The sequence below is a fragment of the Tarenaya hassleriana genome, unplaced genomic scaffold, assembly GCF_000463585.1.
Source record: "Tarenaya hassleriana unplaced genomic scaffold, ASM46358v1 Cleome12, whole genome shotgun sequence".
NCBI classification, from domain to species: domain Eukaryota; kingdom Viridiplantae; phylum Streptophyta; class Magnoliopsida; order Brassicales; family Cleomaceae; genus Tarenaya; species Tarenaya hassleriana.
Window position 1 is genome coordinate 1,680,526 of NW_010962392.1, and position 20,373 is coordinate 1,700,898.

Sequence of the window (20,373 nt, forward strand, 5' to 3'; positions counted from 1 at the left end):
ATCAACACTACATGACAACAATTTTGTGTTATAAAAAATAAAAATAAAAATGAAAAATATTTCAATATTTTTGTTATTATCTCATTCATTCCCAAAAAAAATGAAACAGCATACAATCAAATTCTATTTCATGTAACAACACTAACAATAACAATGATGATGACACAACAACAACAACAACAACAACAACAACAATAATAATAATAAATGGTCCATAGGTTCATAAAGCATGTGTGCATACAAGTGTGTCATCGCAATATCTACATGACTAACCTTATCAAAACTTCCATACGCATAAGTAGATAAACAACACATGTTTTGTCAGCCTTGGTCATACAGAATGGTTCGAATGCTTTGCTTTAACCAGCTGCACAAGATACTGCATCGTCTGAGTCCACCTTCAGCTGCAAAACCAGCAATAACATGAATCCGAATCCATAAAAACCGACACTCGACTGCATTTGTTTCAGTACATATATATACAAACATCGTTTGATGTGTTACCAGCTGTAAGTGTTTCAGCAATGCTTGACGGAGTTGGTCCTTCAGCTTCTGGCACTGCTCCGCCATCCGTCCTGAGCTTATCGTCCTCTCTATTTGGCACCATAGTCTCTCTATTGCTGTGTAAGGAAACCACACCCCAGACACCTTTTTCCTCTTCAGTACATCTGCTGGTTTCTGTTCAAGTTCAGTCCAAAAGAAACAGTTTCTGTCAGTAGAAGAAAACAGAAGTACAAGCCACATACCAAGAACATGGGAGTGGCAAAATCAAACTGCTGTCTACAACTTCTAAGGGGCTATATGTATACAAGTACCCTACATGCGGCTATATGTATCGCACAAGCATTCAAACGGACGCAGATTTGATCACAGGGTGTTACATCACCGTTTAGATGTTCATGTCTAGTGCAACTGAACATTATTTGTGCGTTATTAAAAACTAGCAACTAGTATAGCCTTTGCGGGATGCAAACCTATATTGTGATAAAATAGACATAAAACCAAATTCTATGTAAAGTATTCATGTCTGCAAATCTGTACTGTAATACTCTAAATATAGCGAGAAGCTTATGACAAACAAATGGTCCTTAGTGATGGCAAGTATATATGTAGATCTTCACTCACCGCTGATGCGAATAACTCCATGTACTCCAGCAGCAGATTAGTGCCTTCCATAAGACGCCCATTGTCAACATATAATTGAAATAAAGAAGACGGACTTGCTTCTTGCCCAGCCATTCCCAAAGCCTTTTCCTTCTGGCCCTCCTGTTGAGACCCACAAAATAGGGTTTAAGAAAACTACCATAAAACCAGAACAGAACAAACCAGAAAACTATCTTCTTTGTGCGGTCAGACGTCTCATGAAGCAGTAGCTACTATTCTGGAAGCATGACAACATCGTATGGAGATTTAAGCAGGGTATTACCTTGAACATTTGAATCAGCCAAAAAGGCAGTTCGATACAAGGATCTGCTCGAAGAAGGGTCGCAGCAACAGTTACCGGTAGTCTAGCATGAACATCTTTGTACCTGTTCTGTTATTACGAAAATCCAATAGACAACTTTAATCCATGATTCTCGAAGTAGCAAATAACAAAACGATATCCTGATCCAGCCATGGTGAGGTTTCACCTATATCCTAGACAAGGTTTGAGATTAACAGGATAAGAAGGATCTAGAACTCATTTAGAAAATTCAGGCATACTTAAACATCCTAATTAAATCATCAAGGATATTGACAACAGTGCTGCTAGGTGTTGTGGTCCAAAAATGAAAACAGAAATGACAAAGTTGAAGACAGAGTATTGTTCCCGACTAAATCACCATGATTACATCCCTGATAGAAAACTATTCTTTTGGGATTCACTCAATAGATTTAAGACAGAAAGAGTCGTATTGTGATTTTAGCAGCTAAGGAAAACCTACACCGAGCATGTAGTACGAATATCTACACACAGAGAAAGCTCATGAAGTTATAATGCTCAAGAAGACTACTATTGTCACCAATGTCCAAAATCCAGAGGAATAGTAGAATTTTGTTGCTCAAGGATGCAGAAGATACTGACAAGATAAAACTCAAGAATCTCCCAATCACCAGCCAGCCTCGAACTCGATTCCTGAGCAGCAGTAATTCTATCAGGCGTACCATGAATTATTTCTTCATCCGAAGACGTAAACAGAAGATTATTCCTGACATCATTTCTGAAAAAGGAATGTATAATATTACTTTTATAATCAGTAAAAGTGGGTCTATGGGTAGTCAATGAAACAACAAGCAATTAAGAACAAAGTCACCCACGCTATCCACAATGTTCCAGCTTTACTGGGACAACATTTGATTGCCATATTCTCAAATATCTTTTCAAGCTCCCTGAGAAGAAACAGTTAACATTAATTCTACAAAATTCTTCATGGGCATATGAATTAAAGAAAATAAAAAGGACCAACTCAATTCGTATTCCGGAGGGGAATATACAAGCAACCTTACCCCTACATTTATGTAGAGAGGCTGATTCGAACCCACGATCTCAGACCCCACGATAAATGGTTTTATCGTTGAGCCAGGTCGGCCCTTCAATTAAAGAATATACCAAGCAGGAAATATACCTCTTCAATGTTGAACCTCTCCAGAATTTTAAAACGACAGTAAATGCCATGTCATGTAGGTTTGCCTGGACAAGAAGGTCAATCAAGTCTGATGGCGGCTTTTCGAATCCTGGAACGAAGTCGAAAGAACACATTGCACTGGGTTAGATAAAAAAAATTAGCATGGACTTTTAATTTTCGAAAATCATTAAGGCTTCGTGTTTGAGTAATAACGTCTTCCAAAAAGGAACCAACTCAGGGAGAACACATATGGAACTCATTATTTTTACTGAGAAATGCACCATGGAGGCAAGATCAAAGTCAGATCCATAATGTACAGCAAATAACACATAGCAAGAAGGAGACTGTCGATATTTAATTCAATACGCATACACATCGCTCATACCCTTTCTCTGCAACTTTAAACAGGGAATCCTTTAAACAGTTCTGAAGGAATGAGTACACATATTGACAATTGCCTACATTCAGATCCATTCAGCCTGTATCAAGAACTCAAGACAAGGACACATAAGGAAACATCTAGAGAAGATTTTACCTGAATAGGTCAAACTGATACTTTTAAGTGAAAGCAGATATTCTGCTGAAGTCAAAACAAATTCGTTTTGAAGTTTCTCCATATCAATGCAATTTTTCTCCCTCTTAGGCTGATCAGCATTCCGCACTGCAACAAAAGTGGTTTAGAATGGCATTATCCACGATGCAAATTGGCAGAAGAAAGAAACAGGAATAAAGAAGAGGCAAAAGATACAGAAGGAAAATATAGAGAATGTATGAATAAATTCTCTAGAATGTTGTCCCACGGGTAGAATATTATCATACAGTAACGATAAACAAGGTACAAACTACAGAAAAGACTAGTAGAATACAGTGATTAAGAGGACTTACAATGATCTTCCTCTGCTATTCTAGACTTTTTAGCTGGATAAGAGATGTTATGATGTAACGCTTCTTCGGGCAGTGGATCAATCCAAGAATAGGCAGGATGAACAAGACATAATGCATTAAGAGCGGCAGAAAGCCCATTAAGCCTCTCTTGAAAGAGCAGGGACGAGTGTTTGTGATCCTTAAATGCTGCCTCGCTTCTTAAACGAGCGGAAAACTGATACATGTAACTTGCTGCCTTTCGCCAATTGTGTCGTTGCATTTCAAAAGCATAAAGCAGTTTGTATGGATTTGGTTTAGTCATTATATCTGAACGCTCAGCCTATAAAAAGTAGAAAGAGTGACAGTCAGAAACTAGAAAAATAAACCATCTACACCAAGGAGAGAAAGGTCCAGCAAGGGAATACCTTCCAAGCAAGCTCTTGTGTAATCTTCTCAGCTAAGCCAATGAAAGGTAAATGACCATCACTGAGAATCTGAAAATCAAGAGCGAAATTGATTAGAAACTAAAATTTCTAGCATTAATAGAAATATTTAAGTCTTTGTTTAAGTACATTAAGTTGAATTCACAGAACAGATCTGTCTGTCTCCACAGTCCACGTAAACAACAGGTATAAGAAAGCAATGAGAAACTAGCAAATCTGTTACAAGATTTCTAGTAACACTGGTCGCGGGTTACAGAACAGACAAATGCATCCAAAGGAAAGCTAAAGAGGATTAGAGGAGAGAAGCAGTTGCATCCTTAACCTTTGTTCTACCACATTCAAACAGAACTATTATGAAGCGCCTCAGGCAGATGCGCTTGATCTCCTCATCAGGATTCGAAATTATGGCACAGTAAGCATCATTCAAGAGATTCAGATCTAAGGTGAACTTAAAAACATTTGCCCACAGTCGTCCTCTAGTGGCAGTGCTTGATTCAATGAGGGACTCGTTCTCATGACTCTCTCTCAGATTAAGAGCCTCGTCAACTTGCTCAAGGGCAGCAAAAGCAAACTGACATGCTCCTTCACTTATATTGTACTGCTCAAAAAGTTGCATAGCCCACTCATAGTAATGAAGTTTCCATGTTTCAGATGACATAGCACCACTTGGAACATATGCACCTGATTCAAATACAGGAGGGGAAAAGAGAAGGAAGAAAATAACTGAATTTGTAAAGCATAACTCCTCCTTTTCCAGTAACTGGAGAAAACAGAGAAAGAACCAGAGGCCGAATATTACTTTTCCTGTTAACAAGATTCTTTAGAAAACTTACGAGTTCTGAAATGAGAAAATCCTGCTTCTGCAGACAAGCGGTGCAAAGCCTTGGATGCTCCTTCACCTGATGAAGCTCTACATGTGAACCATACAAAGGTAGAGATGTGAAACGAGAAATGCTCAAATAAAATTAGGCAGCAGACCTTGGACAGGATTTCACAATTAACAATAACCAAACTCCAAACCAATTAGCACCTGAAGAAACAGCGAATGGCTTCACAAATGTTCCGCTCTCTTAATATTCCGCTTGCTCCACGTACTTGGTCAAGGAGGCAACATCCACGGAGATGTTGCAGAAGACACCAATCTTCACTAGTACATTGATTAGTTCCAAAAAACTTTTCCCCGCGTAAATTGGCTTCCACAACCGCAAGGATGCACTGCAGAAGGTAAATGGAAACATGAGAAAACAAGAAACACAGGAATTTTTGTTTGAGATCCACTAACAGGCAGTAGGTAAACGTTTTCCACTTGGAAGATTCTGGTAAAGTAAAATAATATAACAATATGAACCTCAACAGCGTCAGACTGTCCATTTGTGATCAACATAAGAGCAAGCTCGATTGAACGTCTTAGCAGTGAATAAGAGTGACCTCCGGTTTTGCTATAACGAATCCAGCTAACAAAGTTTTGCACCAAGCTAATAATTATTTGCGGACTTGGAAGAGATGTTAAGTCAAAACGGTTATCTAGAATGCAACTCCGGCTACCAAGAAGAATAAATGCTAATGAGAAACCACATTTCCCAATCATTGCATTCCATGATCTTTGGTCAACATTGCTGTCTGCATTGAACACAAAAAATTATATCAATCCATAGCTGATGTTAGGGGACATGAGCTGCTAGGGGATATTTTCCAACGTCAACAACTCACCAATCTGTAGCAATGAGAGTTTAGAGCTGAAATCTTCGATTGAAGTTGACTCAGCTGGAGTAGTGACAAAGAAAAGAATGATAAGCCACTCTGAGATAATATCTTGGATCAGTGGAAGCAGCTCAAGCCGTAGCTTGCATATGTCTTCCTGTGACATATTAATCTGCAGAAGGAAAGAATGACAAATGTGTTTAGAAAATCCAAAGAAAAAGCAGTTAACAAGTTCCAAATATTGAAGTTTGGTAATAGCAGTGACTGGAAACAATGAAAAACAGTGTGCAAATAGAGAAAGCATGTAATTTCCATAAAGCAATACAATTTCCACAATGACACAAGGAACAGTAAAACCCAACCTGCCCAGAGATGTTAAGCAGATAGTTGACGAATAGGAGGATGTCGAGTGCAGACTCGAACATAGCTTTCACAAACTGAGAAGTAGCTTGGACGAGGATAGAACTATAGATATCAGACAATGCTCCACCATCGTCACTCTGCATAAATTTCTTTGGGACCAGATACTGTAAATAGCGCTCTGTGATGTTAAAAACTTTTTCCCAAGATCCAGCCCTTTGGCACAGAGCAGAGAGAGATAATAACATGTCAATGGAAAACATTCTCAGATTTTTATGGGCTTCCAGCTCCTTTTCCCAACCTTTATCTGCACCAAGATCCACCCAAGTATGCTGACCTATTGACAAAGCATAGCCGGATTCTAGAATTTTCACTAAGCGAGGAACAATTTCATCAGACGAGATAATCGGCTTTCCGGTAAATGATTCATAATATATGGCATACAGGGCTCCACCCCATCGTTTACTAATCTTAGCGGTACATCCTAGTACCTCCGCAAGAACCTCATTTTCACTGTCAGACATGCCAAGGCCCAAGCTTGCTAGGTTGTTGTCTCCAGACATAAATCCTATAAAATGACATAAAAGACAAAATTACAATTTAAATGAACTGGAAAAGAAAGGACTACAATAAGCAGCAAGACAAATGGTAGTAGCAAATTGTGCACCCAAAACAAAAAATAAGAATCATGCGTACCTCCAATACTGAGCTCAATGTTCTCAAATCCACAAAACAGTGACACAGAACTTTTCCGGATTAAACCAATAACATCTGATTGAAAGAGCAAAGCCTGAGCTTCATTGTTGTTGCGCCAATGATGTAGGTATCGTATACAAAAGTTATTCCACCAGTGAAACACAGATATAGAACTTTCAGCAGTAACCTGATAAAAGGAGAAGTATATTTCAGCTATTTCATGACTCCAAATTCACGCAAAGTAACACTAGAAACCATATAGTCCATAATATTCAGAAAAATATTCTAGAATTCTGAGAAAGTGAACCTCGTGCTCAACTAGCAAAAGGATTTCGCTTCTGAGCTCATCAACACTTAAAGATTGAAACTCAGAATCAGTCCAGTGCTTATTGTAGTCCAGTAAAGTTAAACGCAAGGCAACATTATGAAAAACTCCAGGACAAAGAAGCCTGCGCAGGAAGATTGGTGATATGAATGCCATAATTTGGTCCTGCAAAAAGTAATCTAAGGTATAAATAGAAAGTTGGAAACAAAAATATTGCTTTTGAATATTCACAATAAAGGGAGGAGCAGATTGATCATTCTTTATAATAAATTTTGATTGAAACAATGGAGGAGCTAAAGAATTGTCATAAGAACCTTTGCAGATGAAAATAGTGAATTTGTTGTCAAAAGAAGATCATGTAAACAGCACTTAGAACCCAGAAATAGCTGGTCAGAGATGAACTCTTCCTGCAATGTGTAAGAATGTGCTTCCCTAACAATAGGTCAAGAGAAGCAATTATAAACATAACATTATTCACCATTCAAAGAGAAAAAAAGATAGAAAACAATAATAGCTTGTTATACAAAAAAAGTAGCCAATAGCACAACCACAAGCCGAAAAGATTGGATTAGACAAGACAACACATTTCCCTCCCCTGTTTGGGAACCAACAGTCTTTCTAGCTTGACCTAGTGCAAATTTTACAAAGCAATCTAGGAGCTTCAAATTCTAGGAAGAGCTTCATGTAAATTTTTGAATCTCGTCAGAAGTCACTATGAGTCATAGTCTATGACAAGAAAAAATCACAGCATAAAAAGCATCTACTATGTTTATCATTATTGTCCCAAATGGTAGAGGCTCCAAGCATCTTATCTCATTTTGCTATAGCGTGCATCAACGTATCAGTGTGTGTTCTTACCACTTCAAAAAATTATAAAAAAGGATGTCTCACGTACACAGTACCAAACCACTGGTTCAAATTCATAGAGACAACAATCTAAACATAATTCTTCTTCACAATAATCTCCCTGAGTAAGATATAAGCAAAACGAATACTCTGACCAACCAAATCATATTTAAACATCAGGATGCCTGACTGCAGAAAACCACTGCAAATGAGAACAAGTAAATTCCTTCTAAACCTTGGGATATGATGTATAACGGAAAGTTTGCAGGTACAAACTACCTGGATCAATTCAATTAGTCTAATCCAGCTCAATGGTGTAAAAAGTGTCTAGATCAAATTAGCAGAAAATCAGTCTCCTCCAACTTACACGGTGCTAGTTTTCTGTAACATATAAGATGACAGTTCATTCCTCTTTAGAATCCAGATCTGGTTAGATGAAAGTTTGACATCCCGAGCTTCACCCTGCCAGATTAGAAAGAGCTAAAATTCATTACAGCCGACAGAAAAGAAAAACATCAGTTAGAACTAAAATGAATAATGAATTACCATATGACTGAACTCAACACTACCTCTTCCAATGAAATATTCTGCAACCCAGGATCTAAAGACAAGGTTATCCTATCCCCAGGGCTGGAGTGCAGGTGGTACACACTGATTATATCCAAGCTGACATCCTACGGATATTTGGACAAAGGGTATCAAGGATAGAACAACAATCGAAAATCAAAGACACTGCAGAAGCTTACCGTTCTCTTTCTATACAAGACAGCTAACGGAATAATGCCAGAATCATAGTCAGCTTTGCCCAGCCATAACCTGAAATACGCAACTCCTAGAGAAAGATGCAGAAAAAGTTTTAACAGAGGGACGGACAACCGTAGAAAATCAATTAGTGATTGATGATAAAGAAGCAAACATTGTGAAGATGGTGTGACAGATATCAGAGATTACCATCAAGTTTTGAAGCAGCAATACTGTGACACAAAACCCTACTATAAGTTGAGAGATCCCAGACACGTATTGTTCCGTCAACATGAAGCGCAAATACAAATTTTCTCCCATGAACATCTGATATAAATAAATCTTGCACAGCCCCAACTGTTTTCCCCCTACAATTACAAGACACAATTTTGATAGTCTGAGAGAGGAGGAGACAGTCACATAACAAGAAGATAGCACCATGAGTCCATGATAACATTTTTGCTTCATACATAGCAATAAAAAACATCAGGACAAGAAAGTTTTTTTCAAACAATTATGCTGCAAGACTAACCTTGATACCAAGCCCCATAGACGACCAAGTCCTGCATCTTCACGCAGCTCCTGGTGGAAACCTAAGCAGAAAGTGGGTGAAGACATGAGAATGGCAACAAATACAAAAAGGAGATGCCCATATAGAGGATAAAATCTACCAGAAGGGTTTTGAAGAGACATGGCGGGTCGGAAACAGGAGACACTACCATCGGACATCCCAAGAAAAAGGAAGCCAGATGAAGCAGCGACACTGGTAACACGAGCTTGGTCTAAGTGGGGCCGAACATCCAAGTGAACCATTTGATCACGCGGGAAGACAGAAGATGACGTGTAAGCGAAAACATTGGAGAGTTCCAGGACGTAGACAACTCCATACGATGTTACAGCATAAAGAAAGAAGACGAGACGACCACTGTCACTACCCTGTGATTCAATTTCCGTAGCTTCACTTTTAGCGTATGAGGACAATAACAAAAACAAAAGATAGTAGAATCAAAATTCAGAAAACGGTAGACAGACCGAGTCAGCGGATACGAGAGCAAAAGGAGAGAGAGCATGAACAAAAACGAATCGCAACCCAGTAGCTGGGAACTCTGTCTGAGCAGAAAGCTGAAGAAGCTCCAGAACATTGGGGTTCTTCTTATGGATTCTCCAAACGAAAGAGATCGGAGGTTCCCCGATGACGGAGCTGGAGGCGTAATCTTCGGACAAAGGAAGCAAAACACATTCATTGTCCCCATTCGAAACAGTAGTAATTGAAGAAGATGAAGAAGGAGAAGGCACAGAAATCTCGATCCATTTGACGACATCGCCACCACCACCACCTACGACCGGAACTTCCATCCCGTTCGGCGACCTCCGGCGATTCCCCTCCACCGTCGTTTGAACCCTAAACCCTTCTCCCTAGATTCAAAACCAAAGGCGCCTCTCCGGTAACTCAAAAGATGATTTAGGCCCATTTATGACCCTAGGCTCAAATAGCTCATTGATTCGGCCCAATAAGCCCATTACTTTCGACCCATTGAGCCCAGAGATGTTGCAATATTCCAGTTCGGTTTAGAAATGGTTTATTTGGTTTGATAACAATTGTATCAAACTGTAACCGAATATTGATTGGTTTGGTTTGGTTTAAATATCAGTTCGGTTTCGTTGTATGAATAACAAATAAGAACTAAAATTTGATATTTATATATGATTGTAAATCATTTGGTCTAATATCTATATATAAAGTAAGAAATATATATCATACATACAAACATATATATATATAATACACCTATTTTCATCTATTTTACAACTGCGATGTATATATATATACACACGTGTGTGTTTGCGCTTATGTATATTGTGTCTCCATCGGCATGCATGCGTGTGTGTCTCCATGGGCATGCATGCGTATTGGTATACTAAGTAAGAAGGACCTTGAATTAATTGTCACGGCTTGTACATAAAAATGATTGAACTTAGAATTAGTATGTTCACATGATTGATTCATACTCCCATGCATGAATGTGGTCAAACCAGCATCAAAATTTTCCAAGGTAGGGACATTATTGGTGTGATTCCAATGCAAAAAATAATAATAAAATGCTACACCATAATTTTTTTTTTCTACATATGGCCATAATGAAAACCTATTTTTTTTATTTCTAGATTGATTTTACCTGTTCAGTTTTTAGTTGCGGATAAAATAAAAACTCACACGTTCAATAAAATATTTTAGTTTGTATAACGGTACAAAAAAAATAATTTATATAATGTAAATTACGAAAACGAGGTGTTATGAAAAAAAAATGTAAGTGGAGGGTTGGGCCCAAGGACTCGTAGTACTGCTCGGAGAATCTAAACCCGCACGTGGGCCCGCACGTGGGAAGTCTATAAAGACAGCTACAAAGAGACACTGCCACGTTTGCATTTTTATTATTTGTTTTCTCCTCCAAACGTCACTTCACCTCTAAACGTAATTAATTTATAGTAATTTCTAGAGCGGTTATTTCACGTTTCGGTTCGGTTATATTCGGATTCGATTATATAAAAATATAATAATTCAGTTTTTATATAAACTTTGGATTGATTCACTTCAATTATTTCTTGGTTCGGTTCGATAAAAAATTTATTTTTTTCAAAAAACTATCAGTTTTTTGGTTATTTTTTTATTCAATTCGGTTCGGTTTTGATTTTTTTGGGTATAAAGAAATCATAACCATTCGATTTTGATATCGGACACAGTTATATCTTAATCAGTTCGATTATTCGGTTAATAACCGAAATGATCACTTTAGTAAATTCTATTTTATAAAGATTTGGTAACTGAGTATTGAAATAATCACAAATTTGTACTCACACGCATTGGATTTTTAGATTATTTTATTAAAAAATAGTTGGATACAACTAAACAAAATATATATATATATATAATACCAAAAGATATAGATATTATTGAGTATAAAACTTTTGCAATGTTATCCATACCAGTAAACTTCACGAAACTTTCTTAATGTACTTATAGGAAAATGAAGAATGTAATGACACTATATACTATATATACACTATCTATTTTTTTTCTTAAAAGTATAACTCAGGGAAAACAAAATCCAACTTTTTGGAGATTTTCAATTCTTAATAACAACAACAATGATTATTTGTAGTTTATAAAATTTAAACTTTAATATAAAATAAAAATATATTCATGATGAAATTTAGTTAACAGTTCTTTTTTATATGAAACCAGATAATATTTTGAATTTAGTATTTTATTTTTAAAATTTTCTATGAAATATATTAAAGTAGTAGAAGTAATGGGAGAAGAATAGACGTAAGACAGTGCAAAAAGGCCTATGTTTCAACGTGTGTCAGAGATGCACGTGTTTCTCCTTTTCATTTGGGCCCCACATTTTTTCTTTTCTTTTATTTCCCTCCAACCAACTTTTACCTTTTAACATTTGTGGTCTCACATTTATTTAATTATCCATTTTCTATTTATTTTGGATTTATACTGGAAGTAACCCATGCGTTGCATTGGACATATTAATGCTATATATGTATATATATATATATAAGTTGAATTATTGATAAAGTTGCAATATTGTTAAAAAAAAGGCTGAGTTTTTAATATACAAAGAATTACCATGGTCAATTTTTAATTTTGGGTATAATATATGGGTAAAAAAACTAAAATATGTAACAGTTTACAAATTTAAAAGCATTAGAAACACGATTGTACTAATCAAATGGATTCTTCTTATTGAATAATACGATTCTCTACAATAAGAATCTCAATATTCCTATACGGATGAATTTCTTGAAAAATCTTATAGATAGATATATATATATATATATATATATATATATATATATATATGTGTGTGTGTGTGTGTGTGTGTCAATTGTGAGAGATATGTTTGTATTATTTATGTCGAATTTTATTGTAAATAATTATTGATGATCATTGGATACTTTGTTATAAAGAGATAGATTTTATTGTATTATATTCTATAAAAAAACAGTAAAAAATCATTAAATAAAATCACCAATAGAATCTTAATCATTTTTAGTTAGTTATAAGATAATAAATTAGCCATTCACAAAAAGATGCCTTCATGATACTACCCGCAACACATTTTTTATGGCAACTATGTTTTTTGGTAACCCTTTTTTCAATGTGTTGATTTCACTTAACAAAACAAATATAATAATTAGTTTATTTAAAAGAAAATTAAAATGGTTTACATTGGATTATATATGTAAGTTTAGAGAATTCAGACAATTAAATTTGTTGAATATACTAATTTAAATTTATAGAATTAAGAAGGTTGAATGTAATTAACTTTTGATGGGTAAGTGTTTCTTTCAAATGAACTTTCTAAATTCAACTCAGCCATTTCAAAACCATTAATATTTAAACATGCATTATATACCTATTTATATATATAAAAAAAATATATAATAAATGAAATATGATAAAGAAAAAATAAATAAAATGAAATGGAGGAGAAGAACGGTAAAGAAGAGGGGGCCGCACGAGCGGTGAGATGACTTTTTCAACCTTTGGGCTCAGTGGATTCCCACTGTCGGCTCCTATCTTTCGCTATTTCTACGTACCGTTTCATAAATAATACCATAATTTCTGTATTTAATAAAATGTTACATTATTTAAATTTCAACAATATTTGACTAGACACGGTCTTTTTAATGATGTGACAATATTTAAGATTTTTACTCTATAGTTTCTTTAGGACTTTATGTCGGAGAAGTTCTTCGACTCCGTGAATCGTTCCGAGTAGTCGTAATTCTCAAAGTTTACCAGACTGTAGTTCCCAAGGGATCGGTCTACGGCCATACATCATTATTTATTTATTTATTTATTTTCAATATCTCAAATAATATATTGGTTTGTGATCTAATACGCTCAATGTACATAATTTGTTAAAAATCTCTGCCTCTCTAAAAAAAATAGGTATTAAAATCACTTGGATATATATTTCACCGCGAAGCTTTAACGCATTTCATGAATGAACGAATAATAATAATTTTTAGGGAAATTAATTAAATATTGATTTTTCCGTGAATTGATAAATTTAACGAAATATATAAACAAAAGTAGATACACAAAAAAGAATAGGTAAATTTCCGTAAATTTTGTTTTTTACATATAAATATTTGATGTTGTGCAATCACATCTTATAATCGAGATTTAGTTTGTTAAGCTGATGATTTTTTTTTAAAGACTTCAAAATTTATGGAGTTTTTGCACATCGCTATAACACGTGATAGTGTTAGAGGTATAATATATATATATATATATATATATATATATATATATATTTGATATAAGATAATATATTGGTTTCGAATGAAAATTCTAAACTACTTTTTTTTTCATATTTGCTGATGATGCATGCATGGAAATTTTGCCACATTTCATTAGTAAGTATTTTTTTTCTTTTTTTCTTAAATTGATTAGCATGATGGTTAATTAATCACCTAATTAAATTTAAGATGGACAAGAATATTCAGCCCATTTAATTATATTTAATTTCAGATATTTTAAATTGAATTTGGATGAATTTTTCTATTGACGAAATAAAAATTATATGAATGTATGTATAGATCAAACTATAATAAAAATTAAACCAGTTTTATACTGTCTAATAGATTAGAAATTGAACTTCAAAATTAACTATAAAAAATGATGTCTATGATTTAAAAAAAAAATCTAATTTGGTTTGGGAATTTGAGTTCTTGGAAGTGATACCATTATTCTACTGTTTCAAGTCAACGATAAGTCAACACATTGTGTTTGACCAAACTACTCAGGATTCAGACATTATTAGCCTTGGTCGGTGTTCGAAAATCTCTTCACGTTTCTTAAAATTTCTGTATATATATATATATATATATATATATATATATAATAAGTTTGAACTATTATAGAATCTTTGAAATCCATTTTTTTTGTTAAAATAGAATCTTTATAATCTAATTCAATATTTATTAGAATTTTTGTTTGTAAATAAGATGTCTTACATCTATTAACTAGTCTAAACGATTGTATTACATGTCATACAAAGTCACCAAACCAAAACACACATCTGTCATTGTTATATATATATATATAATTTTTCACCTTTTTTTCTAGTTACATTATATAATACAAACTAAACCGGCCGGTTACATCTTTTTCACCTTTTTTTTTTACTTCTGTATTTATACAAGGGTAGCTTTTTTCTGTGGTTAAAGTATACTAGGGTAACTTTTCCTTATGTACAATAGTTGTTAAAAATTTTATATATATATATATATATTTAATTTAACTATTGTACATAAGGAAAAGTTACCCTTGTAGATATATATACAGAAGTAGAAAAAAAAGGTGAAAAAGGACAGAACCACTTGCAGAGTCTGTGGCAAATGATAAGTTTTTGATGTTTACAGAAATTTATGCAAAAGAAGAATCTGGAGTTACCTTCTATAGAATTACTTAACCTCTTTTTTTTTTTTTTTACCAAACCCATAAATAAACTCGAATAACAACTCGACTTTGTCACAATTATCTGCCCATTTTTTTTCAATTCCTTAATTTATTATGATTTTCTTCCTCGGTTTGGTAAAATTTCAAAACTCCAAACTGAAATTTCCGTTTAGAAGCAGAAAATACTATAATGCGTAAAAAAAAATACTAAATATAATCAGCCTGTAAAAACTCATTTGATTGGTTGCTTTAAAACTTGCACTATGAATTATATCATTTTCTTGAGTTTTTATATTTGATATAACCATTTCACGTGTTATTAAATCTAAAAACAATGGCAAAAAGATTGGAACAAATTTTATGTGTATCATCCAAAACCAAAAAAAAAACTAATATGTATTGAGTACTAATTATAATCTGAGAAAACAATAGAAGAAACGCATATGAGCTCATGGAAAGCAAAACCGATGATAACCGATACAAATCTTCAAACCGGACAGTATTAAACCATGGAACCGGATTACCGTACCCTAACATATGCGACGGATAAATTTATAAAATCAAATAAAAAATAATAATGTGGTTATCCTTTTTTTTAGTGAAGATATTATTTGTTTTGGTCTTGCTGAAAAAAAAAACACAAATAAAGAGCACAAGAAACAACACATTTTCAAGACCATAAGCAAGATGAAAAATGGGCATTGATTATTATTATAAAAATGTCAAGAGTGATCCACCATGAGCACGAAATAACAATATCTCTATATGCACATTCTCACATTACTGTATATATATATATTATATGGATTTACCTAGAATAAAAATAGAAATAAAAAAATAAAAATAAAAATCAAGAATCAAGAATCACCACGGTCTCGCCAACAGACCAACATGGCGATACAACGACGAACAATATAGAATCTGGCTCTCTGTTTCTTCACCATGTGTTTGCACTTCTGTCCGAATGTAGTCTTGCACGCGCCGCACGCGCCGCCATTGCTGCTGTTATTCTCTGATCTCTCCGCCATCTTATTTTCTCTGTTTCCACCCAAAAAAAAAAGAAGTTCACAGATTTTATTTTTGGTGAGAGAGAGAGAGAGAGAGAGAGAGAGAGAGAGAGAGAGAGAGAGAGAGAGGATTTGGGTTTGGTTTGAGCTTTTGTATACATACAGCAAGGGATAGATGAAGAGCTTTAATTATATGCAGCGAGGGGAGCCGCTGATTCGCCTAGAGGGTCTTTTGCTTTTTTTCCCTCTTGCGGCATTTCTTTTTGATTTGAGATAACAGAATGTTGCCATTATCATTATTCAGTAAGTATTTCATTTTAAAGAAACGAAACACTCTTTGTAATCATTAGACATATTTCGTAAATACTTCGATAATTGTTTGACGAATAGATAAATCTCTGTATGCAAATTATCTAAAAACTATTACAATTATTAATTTGTCCATTGTAACCACCTGTCATAGATAACTGACATTTTAAATAAATATTTTTTGGATATTCAAAAAGTTATTTTTATTTTTTAATAACTGATTTTAATTATTGATACCAATGTGTATTTAAAATTTTCATATTTTTAGAAGAAAAACAATATCTTCTCTAAAACATATAAAACAAATAATTTAAATTTACCTCCAAAACATATCGAACATATAATTTCCACCAATAAACATTCCTCTATCCTACCAAATTCCCCAAAAAAACGAGAGCCAAAATATTGTTAAATATGATATTTATAATATTATAAGGATGTCTAGATTATTTAAATGAACAAACACAGACATATACATACATCGATATTTATTTGAATGTTTTTCGTTTTTGGGATTAGACCAGCTGTCATATATGAGACAGCATGGACCAATGTTTTTATAATTAAGTAAATTAAAATAAATTAAATGACTCTTTTATTATTGTGTTTATTGATATGCACCTGAAATGTTAATGGTCTCCGTAGACCGGACCCACCTCGGTTAAATGATGTCTTCCTTGTTGCTAGTCTTATTTTAGGTTCGTACGGAATTTTCCTATCCAAATTGTTTTATTATTTTTTTTTATCTTTCATAATTTAGTTTTTTTTTTTATTTTGTTTAGTAATAATAATGATGATGATAATAATTTTATTGGATAATTTATTTAGTTTTTACATAACCTGTAAACATATTTTATAAAACTAAAATCTCGAGAAAGTAATATTTTCAGTAAACACTAAAATTCAATATCAATCAACTCATAATTTCTAATTGTTATAAATGATAATTAAATTTTGTTTTTAAAATATTTTCCAAAGTATTTTATTATTATATAACTATATTTCTGATTCAAAACACAATTTCATTTTTAATAATGATGGAAGATACTTCAATTTGTCATTAATTCATATTTATTTTTTTAAAAATATTGTCTCATGGCAAAATTTGAAAACACCTTCTTCTTCTTCTTCTTTGTTATTATTATTATTATTATTATTATTATTATTATTATTATTATTATTATTATTATTATTATTATTATTATTATTATTATTATTATTATTATTATTATTATTATTATTATTATTATTATTATTATTATTATTATGATGATGACGATGATTATGATGATAATGTTAGACTCATTTACCTACGTACGGAATTTTACTAAAATTTCAGATAAAAGTTTTTTTTTCATAAGAAATATATAAATTATTTTTCATCATATTTCAACATGAAGTTTCGGCAAAAAGCTTAAATCCAATGAGAGTAACAATATTCTTTCAGAATGCAGACAAAACCCTTGTAAGCTATGCATATACATGCATACATATATATATATATATATGTATAGAAGCCGAGTGATAGATGCTACTGCAGAAGCTACACAAGAAATTCAGCATAAGCATTGAGTCCATGGCTAGTGAGATTCTGCTTCAGTCTGTATAGTGCCCTGCTCTCCAACTGCCTTACCCTCTCTTTCGAGAGCCCGTAAATAGCTCCGATCTCTGACAAAGATCTCGGTTTCCCGCCATCGATCCCGAACCTTAACTTGATTATGCTTCTCTCCTTTGGGCTCAGAACGCTCAGAAGGTTCCGGACATGGTTCCTCATCAGCTGCTTTCCTACAATCATGTCCGGTGTCTCAACCGCCGTGTCTGCCGTGATTTCCTGCACATAATCGCCATAAAGAATCCGTTTTTTTACCGCAGTTTCGTCGTTCTTTGACACGGAAATGCTCAAAGCCTATCGTGAAAAAGATAAATCTAAACTTTTACGAACCGGAATACAATTTTCTTGATCAACTCTGTGGTACTCTATTCATAATGCAAAGGCTCTCCTATCAGGAGCATGAAATTTCAAGAACAAAAAAGATTCAATACTTTGAGGTTATGAAACAAAGTCATATGTGCTAAAAATTCCAGGTTTAGTTTCACAATTTTATCACATGAAACCGAGGGAGCTATAATGTAGCGGTTCCGAAAAATTTTCTTGTCTTTTTTCTTGGTCGATAAGGAGAAAAAAAAATCGGGTCGAAAGAAAAACGAGAACCTGAAGGGTGGTATCTTGATCAGCCCAAACAGGCTGTTGTATAGAAAGAGGCGTTCTTGTATTGTACATCAGTTTCTCCAGCTTTTCCTTTGAAACCCCAACCCGTCTCGCCAGTTCTTCCTTACCCGGGCGATGATTTCCCTCGTTGACCAACGTTCTTTTGGCTTCTGTTACCTTGCCCAGAAGTGCATACACATTCTCCTGTATAAACAGAATATATATTATATCAAAAGCATCTTGATAAAGCTCTAAAGCTATATAACCCATTAGTGTAAATTTGATATTCTATTCAATGAGCTCGGGTTACCGGTAACCGGATTGTCCTCGATTTCTGAAATATAGCCTTTCGTATGCTCTGTCGTATCCACCAGTAGGCGTATGTAGCAAATCTGCAGCCGGATTGTGGCTTGAACTTCTCCACACTCTTCATTAGGCCCATGCTTCCCTCCTAGAATCATTAGATATGAACGCAAAGGAACGTTTTTTTCTTTGTTTATACAAAATGTTGTAGGCCTTGGGTCAAAAGCCAATGGATCTAGATCTCTTTTTTTTGCGACATACGAGTTATATTCGAGGGTAAAAGTAAGGATTTTTTTAAAGCCTAACCTGCAACATGTCTTGAAGATTGAGCCCACGTCCCTGATATTGTTTAGCGATATGAACGACCAAACGTAGGTTTGCAGTAATCAGCTTCTCTCGGCTGCTTCTGCCACGGTGAAGTTCAGACTTCAAGGCTTGGCAACTTAATCCCAAGGCTTCGCCCCATTCACCTATTGTCGGTTCCCGACCATATTCGGATTGGAGCTTTCTCTTTACCTTCTCCAATCTTATCAAATCCTGTTACATCAAAACTTCTCTTAACCTAAAAAGTTTTCTCTAAAAATTTTTTTGCCTGCACAAGAACAGGAATCAGGAAGTGAAAGACCTGTATCTGTCCTACTAGCTCCGATTCTTCTTTCGCAGACAGAAGCTGTTTCGTCTCAGGACCCCACAAGAAGAGCTGGAGGGGATCATCCGGATCGAGCCCTTGTTTTAGTTTCTTCTTAACGTTAACTTGCTGCGATACATAACCCTCGTTCTCCAAAGCGTTTGATTTGGGAGCCTTCCTGTTCTTTGCCCGCCTTTGTAGGAGACGTTTTGATCTCACTATGGTTCTCTCTTCAAGTAAAGACTCACCCGAGCTAAAGGAAACGCACAAAAAATGATCGGTAACTTATCTCAAAAGATAGCCTTACAAAGCAGAATAACGAGATAGACAGTAAAGTACAAGACAAACTAAATAAGTAACCTTGTAGAGAGAGGATTCCCGGTATCAGATGGGTATAGTTTGGAGTCTTCAGCCAAAACTGCAGCCCGTTTTGACGCTGATAAAGCTTCCTTAGCCATTGCAACCACATCATAAGGTTCAGCGTCTTCCAAGGGCGATACCACTGAAGACGTTTGCTTTTCAGCTGTTACCGAGCCTAGTAACCTGTAAGAGAGAAACACGAGTTTCACATATAGCTGCATCGGTCCAATGGATACTCAAATGGGTAGAAGAAAGGGGGAGACTTTACATGTTCCATAAACAGATCGAGTTGAGCATTCGCTGCTCAAATTTCTCGTTTTCTCGAGATGAAACCGTATCCTCTAACTGCCTCCTTTCCATAGTTACCTAAAACGCGCAGAAGCAGTAACCTTTCATCATGAATCAGAAACTCAAACAAAAGATTCAACTCAAGCAATGAAGATCATCACATGATATATGAACCTGGGATGTTCTGTCTTCTTTGAAAGAGT

The 20,373-nt window shown here is 34.6% G+C and overlaps 3 protein-coding genes across 3 annotated transcripts in view; all 3 read right to left on the reverse strand.

Moving 5' to 3' along the window:
- Nucleotides 1-178: 178 nt before the first annotated feature.
- LOC104806485 (nuclear pore complex protein NUP160) lies at nucleotides 179-10,008 on the reverse strand. Its single transcript, XM_010531412.1, has 26 exons — nucleotides 9,615-10,008; nucleotides 9,254-9,518; nucleotides 9,115-9,175; nucleotides 8,793-8,950; nucleotides 8,588-8,673; nucleotides 8,411-8,515; nucleotides 8,209-8,303; nucleotides 7,310-7,427; nucleotides 6,978-7,160; nucleotides 6,671-6,857; nucleotides 5,977-6,542; nucleotides 5,624-5,786; nucleotides 5,262-5,533; nucleotides 4,944-5,128; nucleotides 4,747-4,823; nucleotides 4,236-4,594; nucleotides 3,896-3,964; nucleotides 3,492-3,810; nucleotides 3,142-3,267; nucleotides 2,607-2,715; nucleotides 2,299-2,370; nucleotides 2,066-2,201; nucleotides 1,427-1,534; nucleotides 1,126-1,266; nucleotides 505-678; nucleotides 179-404 (listed from the first exon to the last, which is right to left on the reverse strand). Exons 1-26 carry the CDS (start codon nucleotides 9,936-9,938, stop codon nucleotides 360-362), a joined length of 4,503 nt encoding a protein of 1,500 aa, XP_010529714.1. The 5' UTR covers nucleotides 9,939-10,008; the 3' UTR covers nucleotides 179-359.
- Nucleotides 10,009-15,751: 5,743 nt separating this feature from the next.
- LOC109116388 lies at nucleotides 15,752-16,168 on the reverse strand. The gene has a single exon (XM_019201700.1). It carries the CDS (start codon nucleotides 16,092-16,094, stop codon nucleotides 15,924-15,926), a length of 171 nt encoding a protein of 56 aa, XP_019057245.1. The 5' UTR covers nucleotides 16,095-16,168; the 3' UTR covers nucleotides 15,752-15,923.
- A 1,699-nt stretch (nucleotides 16,169-17,867) lies between these two features.
- The window catches only part of LOC104806486 (RNA polymerase sigma factor sigF, chloroplastic), a 3,396-nt gene continuing 890 nt past the window's right edge, over nucleotides 17,868-20,373 (reverse strand). The window contains exons 3-10 of the mRNA XM_019201624.1: nucleotides 20,345-20,373; nucleotides 20,151-20,248; nucleotides 19,883-20,065; nucleotides 19,520-19,775; nucleotides 19,201-19,431; nucleotides 18,902-19,042; nucleotides 18,595-18,795; nucleotides 17,868-18,213 (exon numbers count right to left, since the gene is read on the reverse strand). Of these exons, the coding sequence (XP_019057169.1) occupies nucleotides 17,926-18,213; nucleotides 18,595-18,795; nucleotides 18,902-19,042; nucleotides 19,201-19,431; nucleotides 19,520-19,775; nucleotides 19,883-20,065; nucleotides 20,151-20,248; nucleotides 20,345-20,373 (1,427 nt within the window). The 3' untranslated portion in view covers nucleotides 17,868-17,925. The remainder of the gene's footprint in view (nucleotides 18,214-18,594; nucleotides 18,796-18,901; nucleotides 19,043-19,200; nucleotides 19,432-19,519; nucleotides 19,776-19,882; nucleotides 20,066-20,150; nucleotides 20,249-20,344) is intronic.

Coding starts and splice junctions, on each gene's coding strand:
- LOC104806485 (XM_010531412.1), bottom strand. CDS start 9,938: ATGGAAGTTCCGGTCGTAGGTGGTGGTGGTGGCGATGTCGTCAAATGG. Junction 5,129..5,261: donor GACAGTCTGACGCTGTTGAG/GTTCATATTGTT, acceptor TACCTTCTGCAG/TGCATCCTTGCGGTTGTGGA. Junction 2,371..2,606: donor AGAGGTTCAACATTGAAGAG/GTATATTTCCTG, acceptor GTTTCTTCTCAG/GGAGCTTGAAAAGATATTTG.
- LOC109116388 (XM_019201700.1), bottom strand. CDS start 16,094: ATGGCGGAGAGATCAGAGAATAACAGCAGCAATGGCGGCGCGTGCGGC.